At 38.2% G+C, this 24,148-nt stretch overlaps 1 protein-coding gene across 5 annotated transcripts in view; it reads left to right on the top strand.

Annotated features, from left to right (window-relative positions):
• RAP1GDS1 (Rap1 GTPase-GDP dissociation stimulator 1) overlaps window positions 1-24,148 on the top strand; it is an 89,179-nt gene that overhangs the window by 55,805 nt on the left and 9,226 nt on the right. For 3 of the 5 annotated variants that reach the window (XM_046940155.1, NM_001031150.3, XM_046940158.1), the window contains 7 exons: window positions 7,842-7,988; window positions 15,694-15,822; window positions 18,192-18,317; window positions 21,266-21,409; window positions 21,672-21,803; window positions 22,212-22,346; window positions 23,748-23,873. In XM_046940155.1, the coding sequence (XP_046796111.1) occupies window positions 7,842-7,988; window positions 15,694-15,822; window positions 18,192-18,317; window positions 21,266-21,409; window positions 21,672-21,803; window positions 22,212-22,346; window positions 23,748-23,873 (939 nt within the window). The remainder of the gene's footprint in view (window positions 1-7,841; window positions 7,989-15,693; window positions 15,823-18,191; window positions 18,318-21,265; window positions 21,410-21,671; window positions 21,804-22,211; window positions 22,347-23,747; window positions 23,874-24,148) is intronic. The other 2 variants (XM_046940156.1, XM_046940157.1) reach the window with 1 other exon arrangement.

A 24,148-nucleotide genomic window follows, 5' to 3' on the forward strand; every position in this document is an offset into this window, starting at 1 on the left:
GCCTAGTAAGATCTGCCTAGTAAGATGTTTTGTTGGTTGGTTGGTTGGTTTTACTTTTTGCCTCTTGGCCTTATTTCAAATCCCTGTGGGTCACACACTTTGAATTTGCCTCTCTGACTGCTTTGCTGGAGGACCACAGCTCCTTTCAGCTGTCAGCACTGCTCATGCACAACACCAGGCTCAGCTTCATGCTGAGCTCCTTTCAGCAGCACCCAGCAGAAGGTCTCTGCTTGGCACTTGGTTTCAGTCTGCTCAGATCCTTGTTCTTGGCCAGATGAAGCTGAGAGATTGAAATCTAAATTAATTGATGTGTACAGGTTTATTCTGTTGATAGCATGAGATGCTATAAATGCCCACCTACCAGTGTAGAAAAACTGTTTGATGAGTTACTGTATAATTGGATTCCATTATTTACTTCATACTATATGAAGTAAGAAGCATAGGTTGGATTTAGTTCTGACTTATGCTCACATAAACCTAGAGTAATGGAGTAAACCTAGAGTAAGAGTAATTGTTTGGCTGCAGTGCAATTACTCTGGAGTTGCGTGGAGTTAGAAAATCAGCAGAAGAATCTGCTGTGAGCATTGCACGTGGAAAGGAAAGCAAAGGGAAGTGCTGCACTGAGCCAGGAGGGCCTTTGCCTGTCTTTGGCTGGGCTACTGTAGCTTTTTCATACTGCTTGGTTTCCTTGCTTTTTAATAGAATTCATGAGTGGAAATGATTACACTTTAGAACAGAACTCTCCTTGTTCTTTTGTCTGAAATTAGAAACAGGTGATTTTTCTTGTATCTGACAGAAGAGGAATCAGAACAAAACAAGATAACTTTTTGGAAATCGATTGAGAATTTCAATGTGGTTTGCCTCTGGCTACTGTCTCAGCTTAACATGAGGGACACTGTGATACTGTCACATTTGCCTGTCCCTTCAAATGTTCAGCCGAACTCCTGACTGAAATTCCACGACACTTGCCAAGGGAGATGAAGGCTTGTTAGCAGTGACGCCCTAGAGTGCACTCAAAATTTAACATATAATAAGTCTTCTAAAAATATCACTAGATTTTCCTTTAGATAGAACATATTTTAAAGTGATTCGTTGGAATAAAGCAGTTGTGTGACTGTTAGTGAACACCTGACAGTTTATTTTAGTAGATGTTTTATCCTTCATCTGCCAGTCCAGTACCTGAAATGAACCAGGCTTCTGTCTGGTAGCAGCCTCTGGGCCCGTACACCACTGCTTCTGTTGTCACTACTCAGGACATACGCTGGCAGAGGTTTTATTCAGAAAGGCTGAACCTACACGTATTCAGTCCTTGAAGACATTATATTAAAATACAGCTTTCTGTTTGCATTTCAAGCTTACTGTTCACCTCTTTACTATTTTAGCAGTCGTTTCTAAGGAAGTACCCTCAGTGAAGATGGAGTTAGAGCTAATGACAGGTGCTGGCAATTTGAGATAACTACAAGACTGATCTATTTCTCTTTGCAGCAGGCATGGCCAATTGAGGATGAGTTTTTTCTTCATAAAGGAAAAAAATTAAGCCTACAGTGATTGATTTTAATCAACAAGCAAATTAAAAAAAATGTACTTCTGGTAATCACAGTCATATAATTCCTGAAGTAATTGAATAAATGGAAAGGAATTTCAGTACAAATAGAGCAATCCCAAATCAATTTGACCATTGAAGTCATAAAACATTAATACCAAAGTACAGTGTTGCCATGCCCTGTTGCCTGTAGACAGGTGCACAGAAGATGCAGAAAAAAGCAGCAAACAATACAGTCAGTGCAATATAATTACATGAAATTACTTTCCTTGAAAAAATAAAAGTAATGGAGTTCTGCTCTGTGTTCTGCAGTGGGGTTGTAGACTGCAAAGAATTGAGAGTGCAGAATCTTCTGATTTAAAAGCATACACAAACAAGATAAAAAGCCTACTCAAGTACTAAAATTGAATGGCAGCACTGTATTAAAAGTTTCACCTTCTAAATGTTGAAATAGAAAAAAAAGATAGTAAACCCCCAGTTAATGCAAATGATCAAGGTTTTCCTAATACCTGCACAGACAATGTGAGGGTTTGTCCCAAAACTTTTAAGTTTTCTTTCTATTTTCTTACTTAAAGCATGGAAGAGGGGCCTTTCTTCCTTTGGAGTTGTTTTTTTTCACCACTTAAAAAGAAGAAAAGTAAAGCACAGCATGAAGAAAGAACTCTTCCCCCCTCCTCCCTTGGACTACTGCAAATTCGTCTTATATTAACATAACGTTCTCCATAAAGCACTAGTTCAGCCTAAGCAGTATTTTGGCCACAAAGAATGCAAGATTAGAGCCAAAAAGCAATAAAGCTGAAGCACTTCATTGAAAATAGTAGTATGTCATTTAAATGATTTGAGCCAAGTGCAGAATAAAATAATTTTAAAATGCATACCTAAAAGAAAAGTTACATTTTTCTGTGTCACCAGAAGTTGCTCTCCTGGCAGCTTGGTTTATGTAAATCAGGGACTGTATGACAAATCGTGCTCTCCCTCACTGCATAGATCAGTGCAGCTGTGTATACCAACAGAATGTTGGTTTCACTTGTTATCGTATCATCACCAGAACCTTCTGCACCTACCTGATGTGTAACAGCCTGCAGGTAACACACCTAAGTAACTACATGCATCTTTGCAGGGCTAGAATCATTTCTGAAGTAAAAATGACTTCTAAATTGCTGTTCCAGTGTTCAAGATGATGGAAAGAAAAGTTTGGGATAATGAAAGAATTGGAACATATAATTTTAAATACATAATATTTTGACATAATATTTTAAAACTTAACTAAAAGTTGGATAAAACCCAAGTTTTAGGATTTCTGAAACTGTACTTTCCTTCTTTTGGAAGACACAGTTCTGTATTCTAATAGAAAAACAATGAGAACTATTTTTGTCCCAATCTGTATGAAATACATGCATCTGCTTCTTTAAATGTCACTTGGATCGGCAGAGTTTAAGCTTTGCATTAAGAAAGGTTGGTATAAGAACAGCAAAGTTAATTTAAGGTTTAGGTAAAAGAGCATCAGGTAACCTATTTGCAAAAATATTTTCTCATCTGTCTGTGTTGTGGCACAGCCCTTTGCCTTATGTCATTACATCTCCAGAAATACAGCTTCCCAGTGATGACAAAGATCATAGAACTGGTGTGTGTTTTAGAAATAACTCTTTAGCTGCATTCAGCTCATAATATGCTGTTTTCATATTTTAACCTGTAGGTTTTTTGGTTGTCTTTTTGTTGTTGTTGTTGTTGTTATCTTTTAGGGTTTGGTAGTTGGTTTTAGAGTTTAGTAAGCTGGGGAAGTAAATTCAATGGAAAATGATGCAAACACATCTGTGGAAAAGCAAATCTAAGCTATTCAAAATTCATGACATGAAGAGCTCCGAGAGTATAAGTTCAGACTGACAAACTGCATCTGAATGTTGGCGGCTCTGTCAGATACCTGAGAGCATATTAAGTGCATAGAAAATAATTTCTGTATTATCTAACATGTTATTCACACTCCAGCTGTATGGCAGTACCTTTATATTTTTCCTGAAGGTTTTTCATTGTTGGAACAAAAACTTTCTACGTTGTGTATCGTTGAATGAAGAGCAGACAAATCACTTGAATGGAGGGCAGACATAGAAGATACTCTGCAGTGTGAAAGCAAAGATTTGATCACATGGGAGAAATGTTTGCACCAGTTTTTGCAGTAAATGAAGGCTGAACAACTATAGGTTCTAATGTATATGACAACCCCTCTGACAAATAATCCCAGCCTGGAGGAGAGCCAAGTATGGGTCCTGAAGAAACCAATCCTCAATGAAGAGAAGTTGAGAGTCCTTAGAGAAATTAAGAGCTGCCATAGAGAGGTTTGGCATTGGCTTGCTGCAACTTCTAAGACAACATTCAAGGGGAACAAGTGGGCAAGGCATTTTCCCCTGAGTTTTAAAGATCTACTAGTCAGGCACTACAGAAATTCTGCTCTTTGGTTGGTGTGTCCCTTAGATCCTGCAAGAGAGGGCCACAATGAAATTTGACGAAAGTGTGCATAGGAGGCGTGAGAGCCATCACAGTAATTTGATAATCCATATTAAAACCCAGTTCTGCATAAAACTCCTGAGAGTAATTAAGGGTAGAAGAAAAGACTGTATTCATTCTTAGAGATAGTCGTGTTGGAGTAAAGGACATTGGGGAAATAGTGATCTTACAGAATCACAGAATGGCCCGGGTTGGAAGGGACCTCAAGGATCACGAAGCTCCAAAACCCCCTGCCACAGGCAGGGCCACCAAACTCCACATTTAATTCTACAGCAGGCTGCCCAGGGCCCCATCCAACCTGGCCTTGAACACCTCCAGGGATGGGGCATCCACAGCCTCTCTGGGCAGCCTGTTCCAGCACCTCACCTCACCACTCTCACAGTAAAGAACTTCCCCCTGCTATCCCTAAATCTTCCCTCCTTCAACTTAAAACCATTTCCCCTTATCCTGCTGTTCTCACTACACATTTCATTGTAGGAAGAAAACCATCCCTCTGCTCTCTTGGGCTGTTGTCATTTTGGCATCTTTAAACAGTATCGTGTTTACTTAAAAAAAAAGTAATAATGCAACATCATTGCCCTTTGTGAGCTCTACTGAAACATTTTAAAGCAGAAATGTGAATGCTCATTAAACTGTTCAAACGTTGGTCTCATAGGAACAGCAAATGTTTATTTAAAAAGGTCACAGGAATAAACTTGAACACAGCTTCTGGGAGGCTGGAAGCATTCTGAGAGTGGGAGTTCATAGAGCTGCCGAACTGCAAGGTAATAGTTGGACTGAGAACAAGACACAGCAGCATGCTGTGGTCTTGTTTTGACTGTAAGTGATTTGGAGTTCGGTGAGTATTCTTGTGTGCAAAATCTGTTTCTTAGCAACAGAGCAGGGAGAAGTGAGGCCGTAATAAGCACATGGAGTGCTCTGAGTCAGAAATACGCTTTTTGCTTGGGGATGCAACTAAGTGTCATAGCCTGAGCTTGGAGTGAGTAGTCAGGACCTTCTGAGTTTTCCTCCTACACCTGGTATGGGATTCTTTGTGACCCTCCACTAATGAGCTGAGTTAATCCTCTAGGGCATAAGGAGGCAGCACCAGGAGTTTGTAATTATAGCACCAAGCCAGGTCTGCTCTTCACCAGGCTGCCTTGGGCAGAAAAGTAGCTATACAGGGTGAGCCTAGCATGGAAAGAGATGCAGAATGGGAAAGAGATGCAGCAACGAAAGAGATATAGCAACAAACTCAATTAAGGCAACTCTTCTACTTCAGTCTACCATTTTATGTGGTCATGTCAAAGCTGGCACTTAGATCCAGCCACCTACCTGGGAGGGATCCTGCAGTTCATTTTACCTTACATTTGGAGTATGCTATATATATCTAATTTCTCAGAGTGAGATTTGTTGCTAAATCTTTCCACCTTAGTTTTGCTGTTGGTATGGCAAAAGGTAATTATCTATCTATGTAATAAAAACATGGTGAGGATAAAAAAAAATGTATCATACATTGAATTAAGAGACTACAACGTACTGAAAGATATAGGTATAGCTGGTTTTCATATATAGCTTCTCTGACAAACCAGAGAGAACGGAACTAGAAGGACGTTCAGATCTTCATTTGTTCTAAGGTATTATCACACAATAATTTTCAGTGGAGTTGTGTCAAATTCTATCCAGGTAAGGAACTTGGCTTATAACTGTTCTTTGTGGGTTTATGATCTTTTTCTTTTTCTTTTTTTTCTCTTAATTCTTGCTTCCAAACTCACCAGACTACACCTTTGCCAAAGTATTTTATATGCAGTTCCATACCAAGACATGTAACTAGTTTGACAACTGATTTTTATCACAAGCTTAGTTTTATCATGGTTTTAATTAGATGGTTTCAATTGTATTATAGTAACTTGAATACCACAGTCAGTCTATTTGATGCAGAATCAGTGATTCAGTTCTGGTTTTGCACACCTATTTTGACTCACAAAGAAAGGTGAGTCAAATACAAAATCATCTATTAAATCTGCAATCAAAAAAATTCCAGAAGATACATAAAACAGTATGCTGGAATATTCAGTTTCTTTTTTTCCTCTGCTAATTTGATAAATATAAGCACTAAATTTGAATAACTACACCGCCATACTATATTATGATGTGGAACTGTATTTCATTTCAGCCTTGTGCCCACGTCTGTCATTGCATCAAGGATGTGAGAGGTTTACTGCTTTTGTATTTCTCCTTTTTTCACACCCCATCCTTGACACAGACCTTCTTATCTTGAATTTGTTTGACTGTAAACAGATTCCAGTTTCTAATTTTTCAAAATGAAATATACATACCTGGAGCGAATCGCGGTTCCCGAACATCCTGATCAGGTCGGGCATGCAAACAGTCATGGCAATGACTTTTTTTCCCCTGCTACATGTCCAATTTCATGGGTACTCTGCAAAACATTTATTACTGGGATAATAAACTGGATATTCGGATAATGTATATATATATATATACTCCTTTATATATATAAATGGTTATAACTATAGAAGAGTTTATATATATATGCTATACTGTAAATTTTATAGAGAGAGTATTTATATATATAAAACTACAGTTATAGCCCTTCATTTAGATATATATAAATTATATATATATAAAATTAATACGGTCTACCTCTTACACCCCTTACATTCTAATGCAATATGCCCCTTTTAAATGGTATTGACAAGAACTGGAAGATTTAGAAACTTTTTGAAGAGCTCTGGACCAATTTTTAGTGGAAGATCATATTATAAATGAGGACAGCCTTGGTATTCATGCTGCACGTGTTGCAGAATTGGGAAAACTTAATAGCTAAACCTCCAAGCATCTCCATTACGGAGAGAGAAGAGTGATGTTAAGAGTGCGGAATAGCAAAGGAAAGATGAGATCTGCAGTTGGACCATTAAGAAATGGAGGGCTGAGGAGCAGTGTAAGTTTTCATCCAGATTTTCCAGTTGATTCTGATTGTAACTCACTTGGAAATCTCAGCTTTTAGAAGCCATGCAATTAAGGTTATTGACTGTTGTCTATTGCCTGCTGGGAAAGGAAGCGGTATGCTTGATTACTGTAATAAAGGACAATTTTTCTTTTATTCATACACTGATACATCAAATTGGATTTGTTGTACAGAGAGTTCCATACAAAGATTACGTTGTGTTATTTATGAAACTTCAGAACACTGTAGTATATTGCAGATGAGAATGAATTTTCTTTCAGCCATACAAAAACAATCTGATAGCGGTATTAAATTCCAGGTACGGAAGTATGAAGAACACGCTGTGTGCCAGTGAGTTTGTCACTGGGAGTTGGTACCTCTGGGCTGCTTTTCCACTGTTTTCCCATCTCCCCTTGCTCAGGGGAGCACGTTGTTCTTTATTTCAATTTTTCAATCCACATAACAGTAGAAGTAATTTAGCTTGTCCACAAAGCCTTCAGGATACGTGTACTTTATTTTGCAAATGCTCAGAACCTTCCTCTGGCAAAATCCAATGCATCATCAGAACATTATTTTTCAGTTTCAGGGCCTCTGCCTCAAACTAAACATCTGTACAAAGGTATTAGCTCCTAGCGGTTAATCCATTCTGTTGTAGGTGTTCTCACTTTCCCAGCTCTGTTGCACTAAAAGCTGGCCTTCAAGAGTCTTTATTATAGAGGAATTTGACAGCACTGAAGAAATGACTTCACTGTTTAAAAAGTTGGCATTGTATGATTACTGCGATGTTCGGGGCTCTGGGATGGGTTTTGGTTTCATTTATTTTTAATGTAACTCTTTGTTTTACAGATGAGGGCAGGAGCGCAGTTGACCATGCAGGTGGTGCACATATTGTAGTAGACCTTATAAGGTCGCTGTGCAGTAAAACAGATCCAGCCAGTGAGAAGCTCTTGACTGTCTTTTGTGGCATGCTGATGAACTATAGCAATGAGAATGGTAAACAACACGAAAAACTTGCTTTATGTCTACCAGGAGAACAACCCCATCCAAAACCAAAAAAGATGAACATTAAAGCCAACTGCAGGTTTATGTTGTGGAAACTAAGACTAAATTATCTTAAAAGATAACCATCTCAATTTACGTATACAATTTTCTGTTTCAGTACAATTACACTCCAAGAAGTACTTGATATCTTCCTGAGGCAATTGCTGATAGTATAAAGTTTTAAAATCATCATCTGGAATTTACTTTTATCTAAAAGATAATATATACATATATACATATAGATGCATCATACACCTGAGGAAGAAACAGATTTGCAGAAGTAAACTAGGCTACATTGCATCCTCTTTTTCATTTAATATCAGATGGCACTATAATATTGGTTTTTCCCAGGCACACAGTATTGTTTTGTTGATAATCTGGGTTAAATATACAGGTTTTTCTTAATCATTTTTCTCCTTGAGAAATGTATACAAACCCACATATGTTACCTATGTTACATGTGGGGAATAATTTATGTGTATGTCCAACACTCGTCTGTGCCTGCCAGTTATGAAATTAGGTTCTTTATCACACTAAGTGGAAGTGTTTAGGGGCTGGGACAACAAAACAAGAGAGTAGCTGAAGTTAGAAACTGTAGGCCACTGAGGCATAGAAAGCAGTGTTCAGCATTAGCTGTACAAATGTCCTGATATCTTAGTACCTAGTTTGCTTCTGCATGTAAGCGTGGTAATACGCCAAGGCAAATTCTGCAGCATTCACACACTTCCAAGTTTTTCTAAATGGGAATTTTAAGGAAATGGGAGAAATGAGGAAAGCTAAGTAGAGGCTGTTCTCCTGACTTGCAATGGCACAGATTGCAAATGTTAGCAAAAAATGTTAGCAAAAAAGCCAATCACACTGTTTCTTCAATCATGCTCATCTCCTGATTTGTAGTGCTTTATCTGATGAAAAAATAGCTTCTTTATTAGCTATTCCCCGTTCCTTTACCATTGTAACTTACCACTTCCTGTGACTCACTTCCCAAATCTGTATCCCCAACTCTTCTGCTTTTCAGGAAGGTCCTTAGGCTCATCTTTTTGACCTTTATCATATGAATTTTTTATCTATTTTATCATCTATTCCGGTATAGTTTTTCCTCATGCATTTTCTGCATCATCTCTCCAGATCTCTCAGCTCTTAGTGTTACTTCTCCACCTCCAAATGCCATCGTTGTATGTGTCTCATGTCTTTCTCTTGTTCTTGCGTTATTTTTCTATCCTCTTTTCCTAGTAACGTCCAAGAATACTTGTTTATAGTACTTCTGCCTTATTCAGCAATAACAACCATCTAGCTCCTTTAATTCATACAGTCTTCAGGAACTGTTTTGCTTGATGTCTGTGTGTCGTATGTTTCTAAATTTTATAGTGTTAACTCCATTATTTTCTTTATTTGTTTAAACATGTAGAGCAAATAGATTTTCTTACCTATAAGCTTCCACAGTCCTCTGCATTAAGACTAACAAGCTTCCAGTATATTTGGTAGTTCAAGACAGACCATTTCCAAAGTGCTGTGCAGAGGATACTGCATCAATTTTGCTTCAGAAACCCAAGTTCTTAGCAAGTCTTCCATAGGTAAACTAGTTAGGAGAAATCTCTGAAACAACAGTTAGACTGTTTTAAACGTGGAGTTAATGACTCATCTCATCTAGTAAGCTGGCTTATTCTGATAGAATCTATAAAGTAGTTGTGTAGTTCAGTGACAACTAGGAGGATTCACTAGCTGTTCTCTGCTCTGCTAAAAGACATCTTTCATTTCACGTCAACTAACAAACTGATGCAACAGTCAGAGGAGCCACTAAAGCAGGATCAGACATATGAAATACTCCCAGCTGCTTGATCTGGGTGCAGATCTCCACCCCATGCTAACACATCAAGGAGGAATGCTGGAGGCTACCATCCCTCACCTTCACCCCGCATACCTGGTGTTCTCTGTAAGGGCTTTCCATAGGAACCCATTGCTATGTCATGCAAGACTCACGTCCTGTAGCTCCACTGTAGTCGGTGAATCTGCCCCCAAAATGTGGCAACCACTAAAATGAACCCTGAATAATCTGCCAAGGAAAAAAAATAAAATTATAGGATGCAATCTTAAGAAGGAAACTCAGTGATTGTACCTGCAGCATGTGTACAGAGAGACAGGTGGTTGGCCTGCTTTCCAGATTTGTTTTAGGAGCCACAAGTACAGCTGCACAACTGTTGCAAACTGCTCTAAAAATACTACCTGCCAACCATATTAAATTTTCAAGACAATAGTCTATGTCAAATATAAGCCCAAGAAAACCACTTACTTCCATGTATTGCAGCATCAGTTGGATAATATGCTGAGTAAGTGCAGTTCTTTGCTGACCTGTTAAAGATGAAAACTCAGGTTGCCCTGACAGGGAATTGTGCTCACAGAATAGCTAGTGCTATTTTCAGGATTTACTTGCAAAAGCTCAATTCTGTGTTACTTGCAAAGAAGACAAACACTGCACTAGTTTTACTGAGGAATGAGAAGTATGGGATTGCATCCTAGAGTCTTAGATTACTTTACTCGTAGTTATGGAAACAAATTGGACAAAAAAAAATATATTGGAAGCATGAGAAGAAAAGTGTTTCAGTCTTTGAAACAGCACTTTCTGTTTTTACTGTTTCTGTAATCTTTCCCTGCTCAGCATGCTATGTTACCAAGTTACAGGTGGGGACTTTGAAGATTTCTTTACCTCCTCTAATGACTCACGTTCTCTGAAGTTGCACTTGCTATCCAGATAAGGATGATTACAGTGCATTTGGTTTAGTTGCATGAAATTATCCATGAACACCCTAATATTTTCTAATCCTTAGCAATTTATGAGCAAAGAGCATATAAATTGTGTATTTGATTCTAAACATCTCACTGTTCACAGTATACTAATTGCCTTCTTTTTACAATAGTGACTGCTTAATTTTTAATAGCAATTAACTACCTTTTTTTTTTTTAATGTTAAAAATTCATTCTTAAGTGCTTCACATTTTTTAATTAGCACAGGGCATTTACCACACATTAATTTTACAAAAATGGCAACTAAAAAGCAGCTATGAGTAATATTTTATTTTCCTAAACAGAGCAAATTAATCTAGCATTCTTATATCTCGTGCTGGTTCTGCAATTGTAGCTTCACTCATAACGTTGTTGTCTAAGCTTTAAAACTCAGGTTCCCTTTATCAGGTTCTTGTGCCATCTGCTTGTGTTCTAGAATTATTTTTGCCTGACGTCTCTCAGTCCTTTCCTTTGCTTCCGTAGTAGCTTACCATTTCATTAGGTGCTACAACGTTAACAGAACATACTTGGCTATGGCATCTCTTGCACTTCTTTTAAGCTTTAAAAAAAAAAAAAGTGTTGATTTTTAATTGCATTGCTAGAAAACAGGGATTTTTTGATGGGATACATCCCTTTGTCTTCAGTATAGATTATCTCGACCGTCTCTGCCTTAATTGTATTTTACTGCCTGAATTCAGTCAGATGCAAACATCTCATCCCTGCTTTCCATTATTATTTCTCAAAAGGCAGAGTTGCAGGCACGGCTTGGAATGGGACAAGCGTGCCACGCATTTGTGAATGGTTTTGATCATGCTGTAATTCTGTTAAGAAGTAAGTCTTGGCAAAAGCCTGTAACAGTTCTTTCTTTGTCAAGCCATGCAACAGCTGTTTTGGCAGCTTTGTGCGTTCAGCATAGCGTTGTGCTTCTCCCATTCTGAAGACATATTGTTACATATAGTCTCTGTATAGCTATGGATCTGCTTAACAGCAAGAGGCAAAGCAGGCTTGGATAAAGAGTGAAAAACTAGTAACTAATAATCATATGCAAACAGCCACGTAAAAGAGTTAGTGACAAACGGTTATTCTGCAGTTATCATAATCCTGTAGGCTAAGACTATTTACAAGTTAATGGGATTAGTCTGTAAAGTAGTTAATTGTCTCACGAGATTTACAAAACAAACCATGAATGTATTTTTAAAGAAATGTAGAAACGATTGAAGAATTAGGTCAATTGGATTCTTAAGTAGTCAAATTATAGATCAGAAATCAACTGGATACAGTATGCATGTGTGAAATGACAGAGAAAAAATAATTGTTTATAGACTACTTTCTCATTTCATATTAAAATTCAGTCTGTCAAGGTTGTCTATTTCATCCAGTGCTTTTTTAAGATGTAAAGTTATGATGTTAAGTCATACAACTGCCAACCTTTTCCTATTATCACAGAACTCTCAGTGACTAGAATGAAGGCTGGGGACTGTCTTGCATTGTTTACTATCTGCAGAATCTATGTCAATACACAAGGAATGAAAGGGAGATTTATTGTTCCACAGTTATGTTCTAATAGCAGTATTCCAGCAATGCTTCCTTCTAAGACTTAACTTTGCTAATTTTCATGCTTGCCATGGTTTTTGTTTCATTTCATCACTGCTAAAAATGTACAGTATGCTTTCAAGACCTAAATATGCTATAAATGCAAAGAAACCTAAAGCATGTAAAAGCAGATTAAAAGTTTTTTTTTTTTTTTTTTTAAGATAGTGATATAATTTGCTATACAATTACTTAAATAGACGCGATGACAGCAAGCAGGTTTTTGTAGGTTATTAACTTATGCCACCTATTTGTAGAAAAGAGATTTTCCTTCAGTGATATAATCACTGTTAGTAATAAAGCACAATGACTGGATGTTTTCTGAGATTTTGTCCAACATCAAGCAGTAGCCTAAATCAGCATTTTGAATTCAAATGCCCCCAGTAAAGTTCTCAATTTGGGATATTCTCCTCAGATCTTACTCTTTGGAGTTTCCATGTGTGTCACCGAAGGACATGGAGCCATTGAAATTCAAGTTTTAGGTAGGTAACTATTTGTGCTGGCGCATGTATTGATTGCCTTTTATCTACCTGTATATGCATCTGTGCAGCATCACTATCAGTGCTTTTCAGCCCCGAGAGAACACAGGCATTTTTCCAGTGCAATATTTGATAGCAGTATAATGAGAGAGTTTCTTTTCTGGCTTTAAGTCAAATTCTGAAGAGGAGGCATTCAGGTTTTCATGCTTCCTGTTCAGCATGCATCCAATTCTGCTTAGGCAGCTGATAGAAATGCTGTTTCATCCTGAGACGTGATGTTGCCTGGCCTTGAGCTTTAGTTCAGCCCTACATCAGATGGCTGCTTGTAGGACAGATGCATGTTTCCCCTGAGGTTGCCTCCTGCTCTGATAGGGCCCTAGCACTTCATGCAGTGAAGGGTTGAGGTTACGCAGTTATTCCAGGTTTTGCCTCCCATGCGGCTTTGTGACTCATGAGGTTGTCCTGTCTTTGTGAGGAAAAAGTACATCCTTCTGCTTACTGTGCTAAAACACCGATATTCTGCCCAGATTTTACCTTATTGGCAATTCCCGTTCACGCTTTCCTACACTGTAGGCTATTCCTATGCTCAGGTGCTATCCTTCCACACCAGGGAAAAAAGCTGGCTGGAGTCAGATACAATATGTGACTTTTGGCCTAGTACAATTATTCCTTCATGGTTTATTTTCTTTTTCCTTTTTTCATCTTTAGGAATTCTGGAGTCCCTTAAACTAATGCGCTCCATGCTCTCTTAAACAATATATCCTTCCATTTGGCTCTTAGGATTCCCTTTTCCTTTCAAGGATGGATATGATTTCCCTCTTCCTCATTTGTTTTTTGCCCTTTGGATTTTTTTGTATCTATAGTGTTAAAAAAAAAAAAAAAAAAAAAACAGAAAAAGAGCACTACTCAAAATACAGAGTTCATGTTTCTGATGTCAGAACGCTTTGCCAAATGAAGCCCATAGAGCTTACTCAGAGATTGAAGCATAGTCTAGTAATGAAACAACTTCTTTTCACATAATTTTCTATGGCATTTGTGGTTTGTGACTTTGCTCTCCATGACTACCATTTTTCCTTCACAATTTTTAAGCATCTGCAAGGGACAATCAAAAATCAAGGAGAAAAACAGATTATTTACCAGTAACTTGAGTTCTCCTACACAAACATTTTCTCCACAGAACCATTCCAGTTCCCCCTCTCAGTTTTTTGATTCAGAGTTAGATTTTTACAGTCAGTTTGGAATGAAATAGGAGGCGTTGTAGTGACTCACACATCTGCTGGAGGTAAAATGGCATTCAATGCATGCGCTAGTGCAATCTGTACTTACCTGAAATTTGACAACTTCAACAGCTCTTTGATGTCTCAAATGTTCTCATAAATTTCTCTAAAGACCATGAATCTATGGAAGAGGTAACACCCCCCCTAAAAAAAAAAAAAGAAAAAAGGGAAATTCAGTTACTGGTAAGTAATACAGTTTTATTAAAGACATCAAGCCATAAGAATTCCTGTTCATCCCCAGTAACCTGTAATAACTGCAACATTAACTTATTTAGAACATCAAATTGATCGTTGTTCAAAGAGTGTTTTATACCAAATATAAATGAACTCAACATTCCAGAATCTTTTCATAATTTTTATTAATGAAAATTTCAAAACACACATGGCTGAATCTGGAAGATAAAGAGGTTTCTGAGCACATGAGATGATACGAAGTCTGCTTCAGCTATACTAAGACTGATAGTAAGACTTCAGCTATAACATGTTTTTATCTTCCTATAAAAATCTGAAGTTTCTGTGGCTCTGATTCCACAGAAATAAAATCTCCAACTGATTTCAGCTGCTCAGGAAAAAAGAGAACTCCCCTGTAGGGCTTGATCCAAAGCTAAATGAAGAAACAGAATTCTGCTGAATTCACTAGGCTTTGGATCGTTGTCTTTTAAATCTATAACATTAAAATACAGTTAAAGTGCTTAGAAGTAAAGGAAAAGAGATACTTAGGAAAACTACTAAATATCTGGTGTGTTCGTGTCTGCTTCATTCTACTCAACTGTGAAACAATGTTTTTCTTCTTTGCTGTGTTATAGGTAACGTTCAAGATAAAATATGGTTATAAATAATCCTTTAAAACAATCATGTTTCTGCCTAACCATCAACGCATCTTTCTATTTGCAGACATCTAGGAGCAATAACTTTCTTACTTGTAAATACTATAAACTTTCATCCTATGCAAGAAATTATCAGAATGGCTTCTAAGGACTTTTCTTAAACCTTCCATTTTTTGTCTTTATTAAACTTTCTTTTTTCTCAAGCTCCTCATAATCTACATTGTGACTTCCTATGTTTATAAAACTTCTCATGTTTATTTCAGTGCCAGTTTATATTCATTCTACTTTTAATTTTCCAGTTTTTATCTTTAAGGGAAAACAGTTTATAGAACCATGCTCTCAGATAAATAAGTTTTTCACTGACGTAGTTTTGTTTTATTTTACTCAGCTAGTCTCAGTCAGCTAACAATCAAACCCAACTATATTAGGAGCCACAACATTACCAGTAGCTGCATAATTCGCTATGCCTTACCACCAGAGCAGGAGGGAACAATTACGGGAATATATCCCATTGCCAGGGGAAAGGGGAAGTCTGAGTCCATATCCCACGTCTGGACCAAATCCTAGTGTAGAATAATAGAGGAGACAGCCATTTTAATACTGCTTAGCCTAGAAGTTGCTTTGCGTGAAAAATGCTGTTCGGATGTGAATAACGGTACTACAAACACAAATACTAACTCTTTGTTGTGCTTTCTTTTTTACATAGATACCCTGCAATCACAGCTTATCAATATGGGTGTTATTCCTACACTAGTGAAATTGTTGGGTATTCATTGCCAAAATGCAGCTCTGACAGAGATGTGCCTTGTTGCTTTTGGCAATTTAGCAGAACTTGGTAAGTCCGCAATATTCATCTCAAACGTAGATCCGGTTTTCTTAAAGTGCATTCTTACAACTAACAGAAGTCTGGCCTCAATGCATCCCTACTGGTACATTCAAAATTTAAAGCAAGCAATTTCTGCTTCTTACCTCTGAAATCCATAGTTGTCTCTTTTTCCTTCGGTAACTCAGATTTATTTGGGTACTTCATATACTTTCTGTTTTATGTTAACGTTCTTCAGTGCAACTAGGCACATTTTAAATCATCTAAACAGTATTTCCTGAGCACTGCTATTTATAGTGAATTATTTATCAATAATATAAATAATAAATCTTGGTGCAACTCCAAAGTTCTATAGGATTACATTTGCCCATGGAATTCACTGAGTGAAACTGAGACAGGCACAGTTCAGAAGTGTGTTTGTACAACATTTTTTTAGGCGTTGAGTTTTAACATGTGCTGGACTACATACTTGCATGTACGTGCCATGATAGAGACGGTGTTTTTTAACAAGTCTGTGTACATCTTCATTTAATTTGAAGTTTGTGATGATGCTTTGATCCAATAGGTTTTCCTTGGGATTCAGCAAGGTGTAAATCAACAGGTTGTTAGGTCCTGTGTTTCATCACTTGTGTTTTACATTGGTGTTGATCTTTTACAAACCTATTTGGTCAATTAGTCCTATTTATTCATTTTTTTATTTACTCCAGAGTGTAACAATATAGCAGCTGGGATAATCGTCCTGCTTTTCTAAGGACATCCTGCTGTTCAGAATATGAAAAAGATGTCTGTGAGTTAGAACTAATTGAAGGCCTGAAATTATTCAACCTGTCCTACATTCATAGTTTTCAAGGCTAGAGAGAATATTATGTACCCATCTAGTCTGGTCACACACGTAATGCCTTTGTTCATAGAAGGCAAGTTTGCAGAATAAAACAACAGAAAGATTTATCATTAGAACTAAAGAAATGAACAGGTCAGAGATCTTCAAGACAGGCGTTAAAATATTCTGTCTGTACAGTAAAAAAAAAAATGTAATACAACCTTTGCTGGAAATTCTACTGCTACTAAAACACAATTAAAAACATAAAAATATTAAATATGATACTGAGAACTACATTTTCTTTCCCTCTTTGGGAACAGCCAACACTGGCCAGCTGGGCAATGAACATGGGAAAGAAGCTTAAAGCAGCTGCTTCCTTTCCTGTTCCTGCACAGTGAAAAGCTGCTTGTTCTTTAAGATTGACACAAAATTAATTTAGCTTTTAATACTTTAATCTCCCTTAAGCAATAGCTTAGCCAATCACACTGCATCTGTAATATTTTATTTTTGCCATGTAACTTCAGGGAATTTTATTGTCAGGTTGTCATCTTTCATCGCTTAAAAGAGACAACTGCATTCTACAGATCCCATGAGAAGCATTATATGAAACTGTGTCAAAGTTGGGCAAAAAAAAAAACCAACCCAAAAACCAATTGAGAGAGTGGTGCTTTTCAAATACCAGAAAGGTCAAAAATCCACTTAGAATACACAATGCAGTCATACGTATTGAGAAAAAGCAGCAACGGGATGTGCACAAAAGGGGCTAGCTCTGCAGTTTATGCTTTTTCCCAGTCCTTGATCAATTCGACATTAAAATAATCTCTAAACATCCACTAGAGCGTTAGCAAAGGTGCTGGAAGATTTAATTACAGATGGCCCTCAGGAGGTGGCAACTGGAGAACGCAGAACACCGGTCCCACCATCTGCAGCCCCTGTAAAACTGCCAATTAGGAGGAATCAGATACAGGCCATAGAATCAGATGCTTCTCTTGAATCCACAACACGTAAAAAAACCCACAGTCCGATGGGTAACCTCCTTGTGGCCACCTTGCCCAGCTGTAAAGCTGTGTTATGCGATCTGTGCAGCATGAAACAGCCTTGCAACAGCCATGCACAGATTTTAAAGGAAATGTCGCTGTCACAAGACCATGTAAACACAAAAGCTTTCAGTATGACTCTTATCTCTCCTAGGGAAAATACAGTATATGATCTGTTAGTCTTCCCCTTAAGCTGGGGATAATAAAATACCATCTTTATTTTTGTAATGTTACTGTTTCTATAGCTACCTTTACATTCTCTTGGGCAGAAACAGCCCCAACAGCCTTGATCATGTACATAGATCTTTTTGAACAGCCTTATTCATAATTGAAGGCGGTACATTTGCTTTAAAGCATTAAGACTATTTCTTTCTATTCTGTGACAAACACGAGTCTATTGTTCTTGCCTGTGAAGTGCACTATTAGTCATCTCACTGAGTAAACCTGGTAAAAAGAGAGAAAAAAAAAATCATCCTAGCTTTTGATTTGGTTTGTTTACTTGATATGGAAGTTTTGCTTTGCAGAGTCAAGCAAAGAACAGTTTGCCTACACAAACATTGCTGAAGAGCTTGTGAAACTGTTCAAGAAGCAAGTAGAGCATGATAAAAAAGAGATGATCTTTGAAGTTTTGGCTCCCCTAGCAGAAAACGGTGAGTATTTGATTTTTTTTTTTAATCTTACAGTATTTTTTATTTAAAAAAAAAAAAAAAGGACTGGATATGTTTGTCTCTCCCAGGGACTAAGAGCAGAGCAATTGGCTGCCTTGTTTGGCAGTCCCCAGGGATGATCTGTGTGATGACAGTTTCAGGTGAAGTGAATGTTTTAACTGTCCGAGCACACGACAGGGGCCTGCAAATTGCTGATGCTGATTCCACCTCTGATTCATGCTGTATGTTATATTTTATTTCCTCCCGTCTGCAGTGGGAATATCAAAAGCAGATTTTCTTTCTTTCCTATACAAGAGTTTACAACGTTTATCTACAGAATACTGTGAATATCAGAGATGCCCATCAGAGCTGTTACAGGACTGTTTCTCTCACTTCAGCATTGTATTCTTATCCTGCGAGCATCATCTATTCTATTTGCTTTACAAGTTGCGTGTTAAAATCAGTGGAGCTTACTATTGATCATTACTTCTCTGAAGTAGCCAGCAGGTTTCTCTCTGAAATACAGAGAGTTCCATTTCCCCCTGAAAGCTCACGTGAGGCTGTCACAGTTCTGTAGGCCCTGAGGAGCAACAGAATAGGCACCACCATTGGCTGAAGTGTTCATCGCAGCACCAATAAATCAGTCACTACATGATTTACTGGGATCTCAGAACCCTCCCCCAACAGCTTACTTCCTATGGAAATAGTTTTGCAAGGGACATGTTAATTGCAGAGCTAGGAGGACACTCTCGGCTTACTTTTCATTGGGAAATCATCTACACTGAGTTTGGTGTTTGGTAAAATATATTATCATCAGCCTCAATTGTTCCTCTGGAAAGACTCACAGCAGTTTGTATAACCTTCTATCTGCCCTTAAAGGAAACCAAAACATCTATTAACCCGTGAAGCTGGTCTGGAAAGCAGCTCAGGGTATGAAAGATAGGACAGTGTTTGATGGTTCTATACTTTGTTTTCATCACCTCGGCATTAAAACTTGCTGAAATGGAATAAATTCTTAGAAGATAATTGTAGACTCAGAAGATTTAAATTTCATCCTACTCTTTTCAGTATAAATCAAGACACATTTTGACTTCAATTTAAAGATGTGATAACGTCTTTTTTTGGCAGTTCCTTTGTCTTTTATTGTAAGTTATATGTAAAACAGGATTCCTTTTTTCAGTTCTGAAAATGTACATTTTGCCAAAATATATTCATTTATTATATAATCACTAGAAGCAGCTCTAAGAAGTTCCAACCTTGGAGACTGACACAGAATTAGTTTTAACATTCTGTGACTTTGACATATTTCATTTCAAATGCTTAATTTTTATCTGTTTTACAGTCACGGTAAACTTTCATAGGTTTACTGCTACTGAATGTAACTCAGCTGCTTGCACTATGAGGCAGTCAACTGAACTCTTCCACTGTGAAGCCAAGGCATGCCTAAATGAGCATGAGTCCACTGTGCTAATGCCATTAGGCGCTTTTGATTGTAGATCATTGGCAATCAGCCATTAGGCAAAAGCATCTAGATGAACTCTTGGCAGAGTAGATTGAGGAGGGTTGTCTTGTTTGTTTGTTTGTTTGGGTGGGGGAGGGGTGTTAATGTTTGGGGTTTTTGTTTTGCTTTCTTAAGGACACAGATGTAGCAACTTCTACTTCAAGTCACAGAAATCTGATATCCTATAACTAGATTGCTTTTTTTGAAGTACCCCAGTGCAGAAGTACCTATTTAAAAATATCCCAATTGAATATTTTGCATTCCTCAGAAGAGTCCATGAGAAGGTCAGCTGCTCTGGGAGAAACAATTTCACTCAGGCACAAAGCTGAGCAACAGCAGTAAATGGACAGGATCAGGCACATCCTTCAACAGAGAGATGGGACATTTTTCCTCACCTAACTGTTACTTGTAAATTATATGAAAAAAAAATACTTTCCCAGCTTTGGCCTTTAAAAATATTTTAACTTGGGTTAAGCCCCTTACACCGTCTCATGCAGAAAACATCCAAATAAATGGCTATTACTTACATTTCTCCAGACCTTTGAGACTGTGCTCTCCAAAGTCAGGATGCAAAACTAATGGAATCACTTTCACATAACAAAAAGAGGTGACACAGCGTCAGGTGATTTGCCATTCTGACTTAACAGGAAGGGAATTTATGTGTGTAAAGAAGGAGTTATACAGCTCTAAATTCACAGGAAAAATAAATGTGTTAAATATTGTGTTCTAGAGACAGAAAAATTATTGCTTCCAAATCCTATATTGCTACCTAAACAACCCATCCATCACCTTCTCTGTTGAGCCTCATTTCTAATAACTAAGGAATGAGCTTCCCTCAGCAGTTTCCAGCTTTTCTTTGATCACAACAGATTTGTCTCCCAACCCAGCCTGCTGGATTTGGCCTATCTGTACTCCTGAAGCCCTTGGAACAAATGACAGAAATCTTGGCTCAACTGAAAGAAATGGGTCATTACTTGCTCTGAAATTTCATTTTTAAAAAAATCTGTATTTTAAACTTGCATGGCTCAGTGAGGTCAGTGGCTCTTCTGTACATGAAACAGCAGATGCACTCCTAGGTTTGTTCTGCGACTCAGTCCAAATTCTTTGGAGAGCCCAAGCACAGCACGGCCCTTATGAGTGTGCTGTGTGAGGACCGAGATGCCAGATAATTTCTGCAAAGAAATTTGCTCATTTTTGAGAAGGGCAGCTCCACACTGCTTCATAGTGCATAGATGTGGTCTTAGGGCAGTCCAGAGCTGAGGGTGCACACCTGCTAGATGAATTATGATGGAAGTCGACCCTAAGAATGCACAATTAAAAAAGAAGTGTGGTTTTAGCTACACAAGTCGTCAGTGAAACACTTGACATTGCTACTTGTTTTGGCTGTCCTGCATGTAGGTACAATGGATGTATTTTAATGTTGGCTCCTCCTATCCATGCTATTTCACAGATGTCATTAAGCTGCAGCTGGTTGAAGCAGGCTTGGTGGAGTGCTTACTTGAGATTGTCCAGAAGACTGTTGACAGTGACAAAGAGGATGACGTTGCAGAGCTTAAAACAGCTTCTGATCTTATGGTTTTGTTACTGCTCGGAGGTAAGTGCAGTGTGTCACTTCTGCAAAGCAACAGCAGACACCTGTGTGCCATTTGGCTGCTGAATGTTACTACTCATTAAACAATTTTCAAATAACCTAAAGGATCTGGCATTTAACATTTAGTAGGTTAGGTTAGATTTCATCACTCATCGAATCCAGAACTAGATTGGTTGAAGTAAAGGTGGTAGAGCTTGGTAAATACAAAGAAAAGAATTTTCCCTAAAATTTCTTTGGCTTGCTGACTATCTGCTTTTTATCCCAGATGAATCCATGCAGAAGTTATTTGAAGGAGGAAAAGGCAGTGTGTTCCAAAGAGTACTTTCATGGATTCCTTCCAACAGCCATCAGCTACAACTTGCAGGAGCATTGGCTATTGCAAATTTTGCCAGAAACGGTAAGAATACGCCATAGTATCTTATTTGTGTTTAGCTGTGCCCTTCTATCGTGCCACATCTGTACAGATACAGAGAAAAGGTGTACACCCTGGTGAAGCTGGTAGTAAACTGTATAGCAACATCAGTAGTTTCATATTTCACTAGCCTGAAAAGTATTACATCTACTTAAAAAAATGATTTAAAAAATGTTTCACATTTGTAATAGATGTATAGGGAATTTCTGCCTTCTGCAGTGCTTCTTCTATCACTGTTCTAGATTTGTCCTGAGCACCACAAATCTCACTGACAGTGGTGGTCAAATGCTCCAACAATAAAATCTGGAAAGGAGCAGGGAACTGACACTTCTGTTCTTAAAAAGCACTCATGAAGATCTTTCATTCACAAGTGACTTATCTCATCTTGCGCAGACGGAAACTGCATCCATATGGTGGATAACGGCATAGTTCAAAAGCTGATGGATCTGCTAGACAGACATGTGGAGGATGGGAATGTAACTGTGCAGCACGCAGCTCTGAGCGCGCTCAGAAACCTGGCTATTCCTGGTAAGCCTCCCTTTGCACTGCTACCTACCCAAGAGGAAATTCTGCTGTCTTGCCTTTATAGCTTTTGCACAGCGACAGCAACCAGCAGTTTTAAATACATCACAGACCTATCAGCCATCCTTTGACACTTGGAATCCACAGTCTCATTCCCCACCAAGGAAAGGGCAGGGAGCCAAGGCCTCAGAGCACTGCTTTTTTCTTTGTTCGTTTTTGTTTCATTTGGGTTCTCTTTCACAGCCCAAGGTCCCCACCAGACAACAGTGAGGAATATATTGAAACACTGCATCCCCCTGTAACTTCCTAAAGCTTTGACTATTCAGAAGGTAGAGCTGGAGGTGAGCTGTTAGAATAGCCGGCCTGTTCTGATTAGTTACTGTTTGGAGGCAATGAACTGAATGCTAATTCTGTCATTTTTAATAACTTCATTTCTGACTTTTGATATGCAAACATAAAAGGCAGAGCATGTGCAGAAAAAAACCCAGACAAACCTTTAATACTGGTGTATGCTTTCTAACGCAAAGCCACAAAAAATCTTTCACCCATTTAACCTTATTTTACTATTTTCAGTTTTGACAAACAGTAACTTTCTAAAAATGATTGTGCATACATATTAAACCCATGCAGCTTTTGTGCTACACCATTTGCTTACCTTGCTTAGGTAATTCTGTTAACTTGCATCAGTTGGAAAGCTTCCCTGTAGCCTGTGCTCAGGAATGTCAGCTAGGGACCTACACAGGACTTAATAAATGTCATTATAGAAAAATGAGTAAGGAGTGAGTGGCCCCAGTGATGAACTGTTTGTTAAACACTACTCTGAAATGAAAACGTTTTTTTAACTGTGATATTGGATCGAGTTTGCACCTTACATAGATTTCAGAGAGCTCCATGGAAGCAGAGAACTTAGACTAGTGGAAAGGATGAAGGAGAGCTCGGACAGGCCACAGTGTTACTTGTATTGAATATTACAAGTGGGAAGAGGTCACTCAACTAATTGGATGCTTTAGTTCCCTTCCCTATGCGAAAGAGAAAAGTGTTGTTGGGAATCAGAGAAGTTTCCCCATATTTTGGGGTGTAGGTAAGTACTGGCCTGGGCTTCTGCTTTGTTCATTTTGTGGAGGACTCCTTTCCTAAGCTGTGGTGGGGAAGTCTGGTCTCCACGTTCACGGTGAACACTGGAGGTTACGAGCGCATGCTGGGATAAGGCACTTCATTTCACACGTGTGTCTCAGCAACCACAATTTTTGTATGACACAGCATTGTCAGCACACACTCATGTTCCTGAAGTCTGTGTTCACAAGCTATTTTTCAAACTGTCTGAAAAACCTCACCAAGACTGTCTTGGAAATAAACTGCATCTTCCAAAAATGTTCTCGAGATCATTCCTGTTCTTTATTCATGCAGTTGTAAATAAGGCTAAGATGCTATCAGCTGGTGTTGCAGAAGCAGTATTGAAATTTCTCAGATCGGAGATGCCCCCTGTTCAGTTCAAGCTGCTGGGAACGTTACGAATGTTAATAGATGCACAAGGTAAAAATAAACCGTTCTCTATGTTAAGTGATTCGCTTTGGTTCAGTCTGTGATATACTGCTAAAACTTTTACACGAGAGAAGCAGAGGGTTTTTGTTTGTTTGTTTGTTTTTCATTTTATTCCTCAAGTTTTGGAATAAATACACATACAAAGGGAGAGAAAAACGTGGGTTGATTTTCTTTCCCCCCAGAACTCTCAAACTGACTACCAGGGACCCTCAGAATAGGTGTTAAGCGCTTATTTACTTTCGTATTTCAGACCGCTCCTACACTGT

Source organism: Gallus gallus, chromosome 4 (assembly GCF_016699485.2).
Source record: "Gallus gallus isolate bGalGal1 chromosome 4, bGalGal1.mat.broiler.GRCg7b, whole genome shotgun sequence".
Lineage (NCBI taxonomy): Eukaryota > Metazoa > Chordata > Aves > Galliformes > Phasianidae > Gallus > Gallus gallus.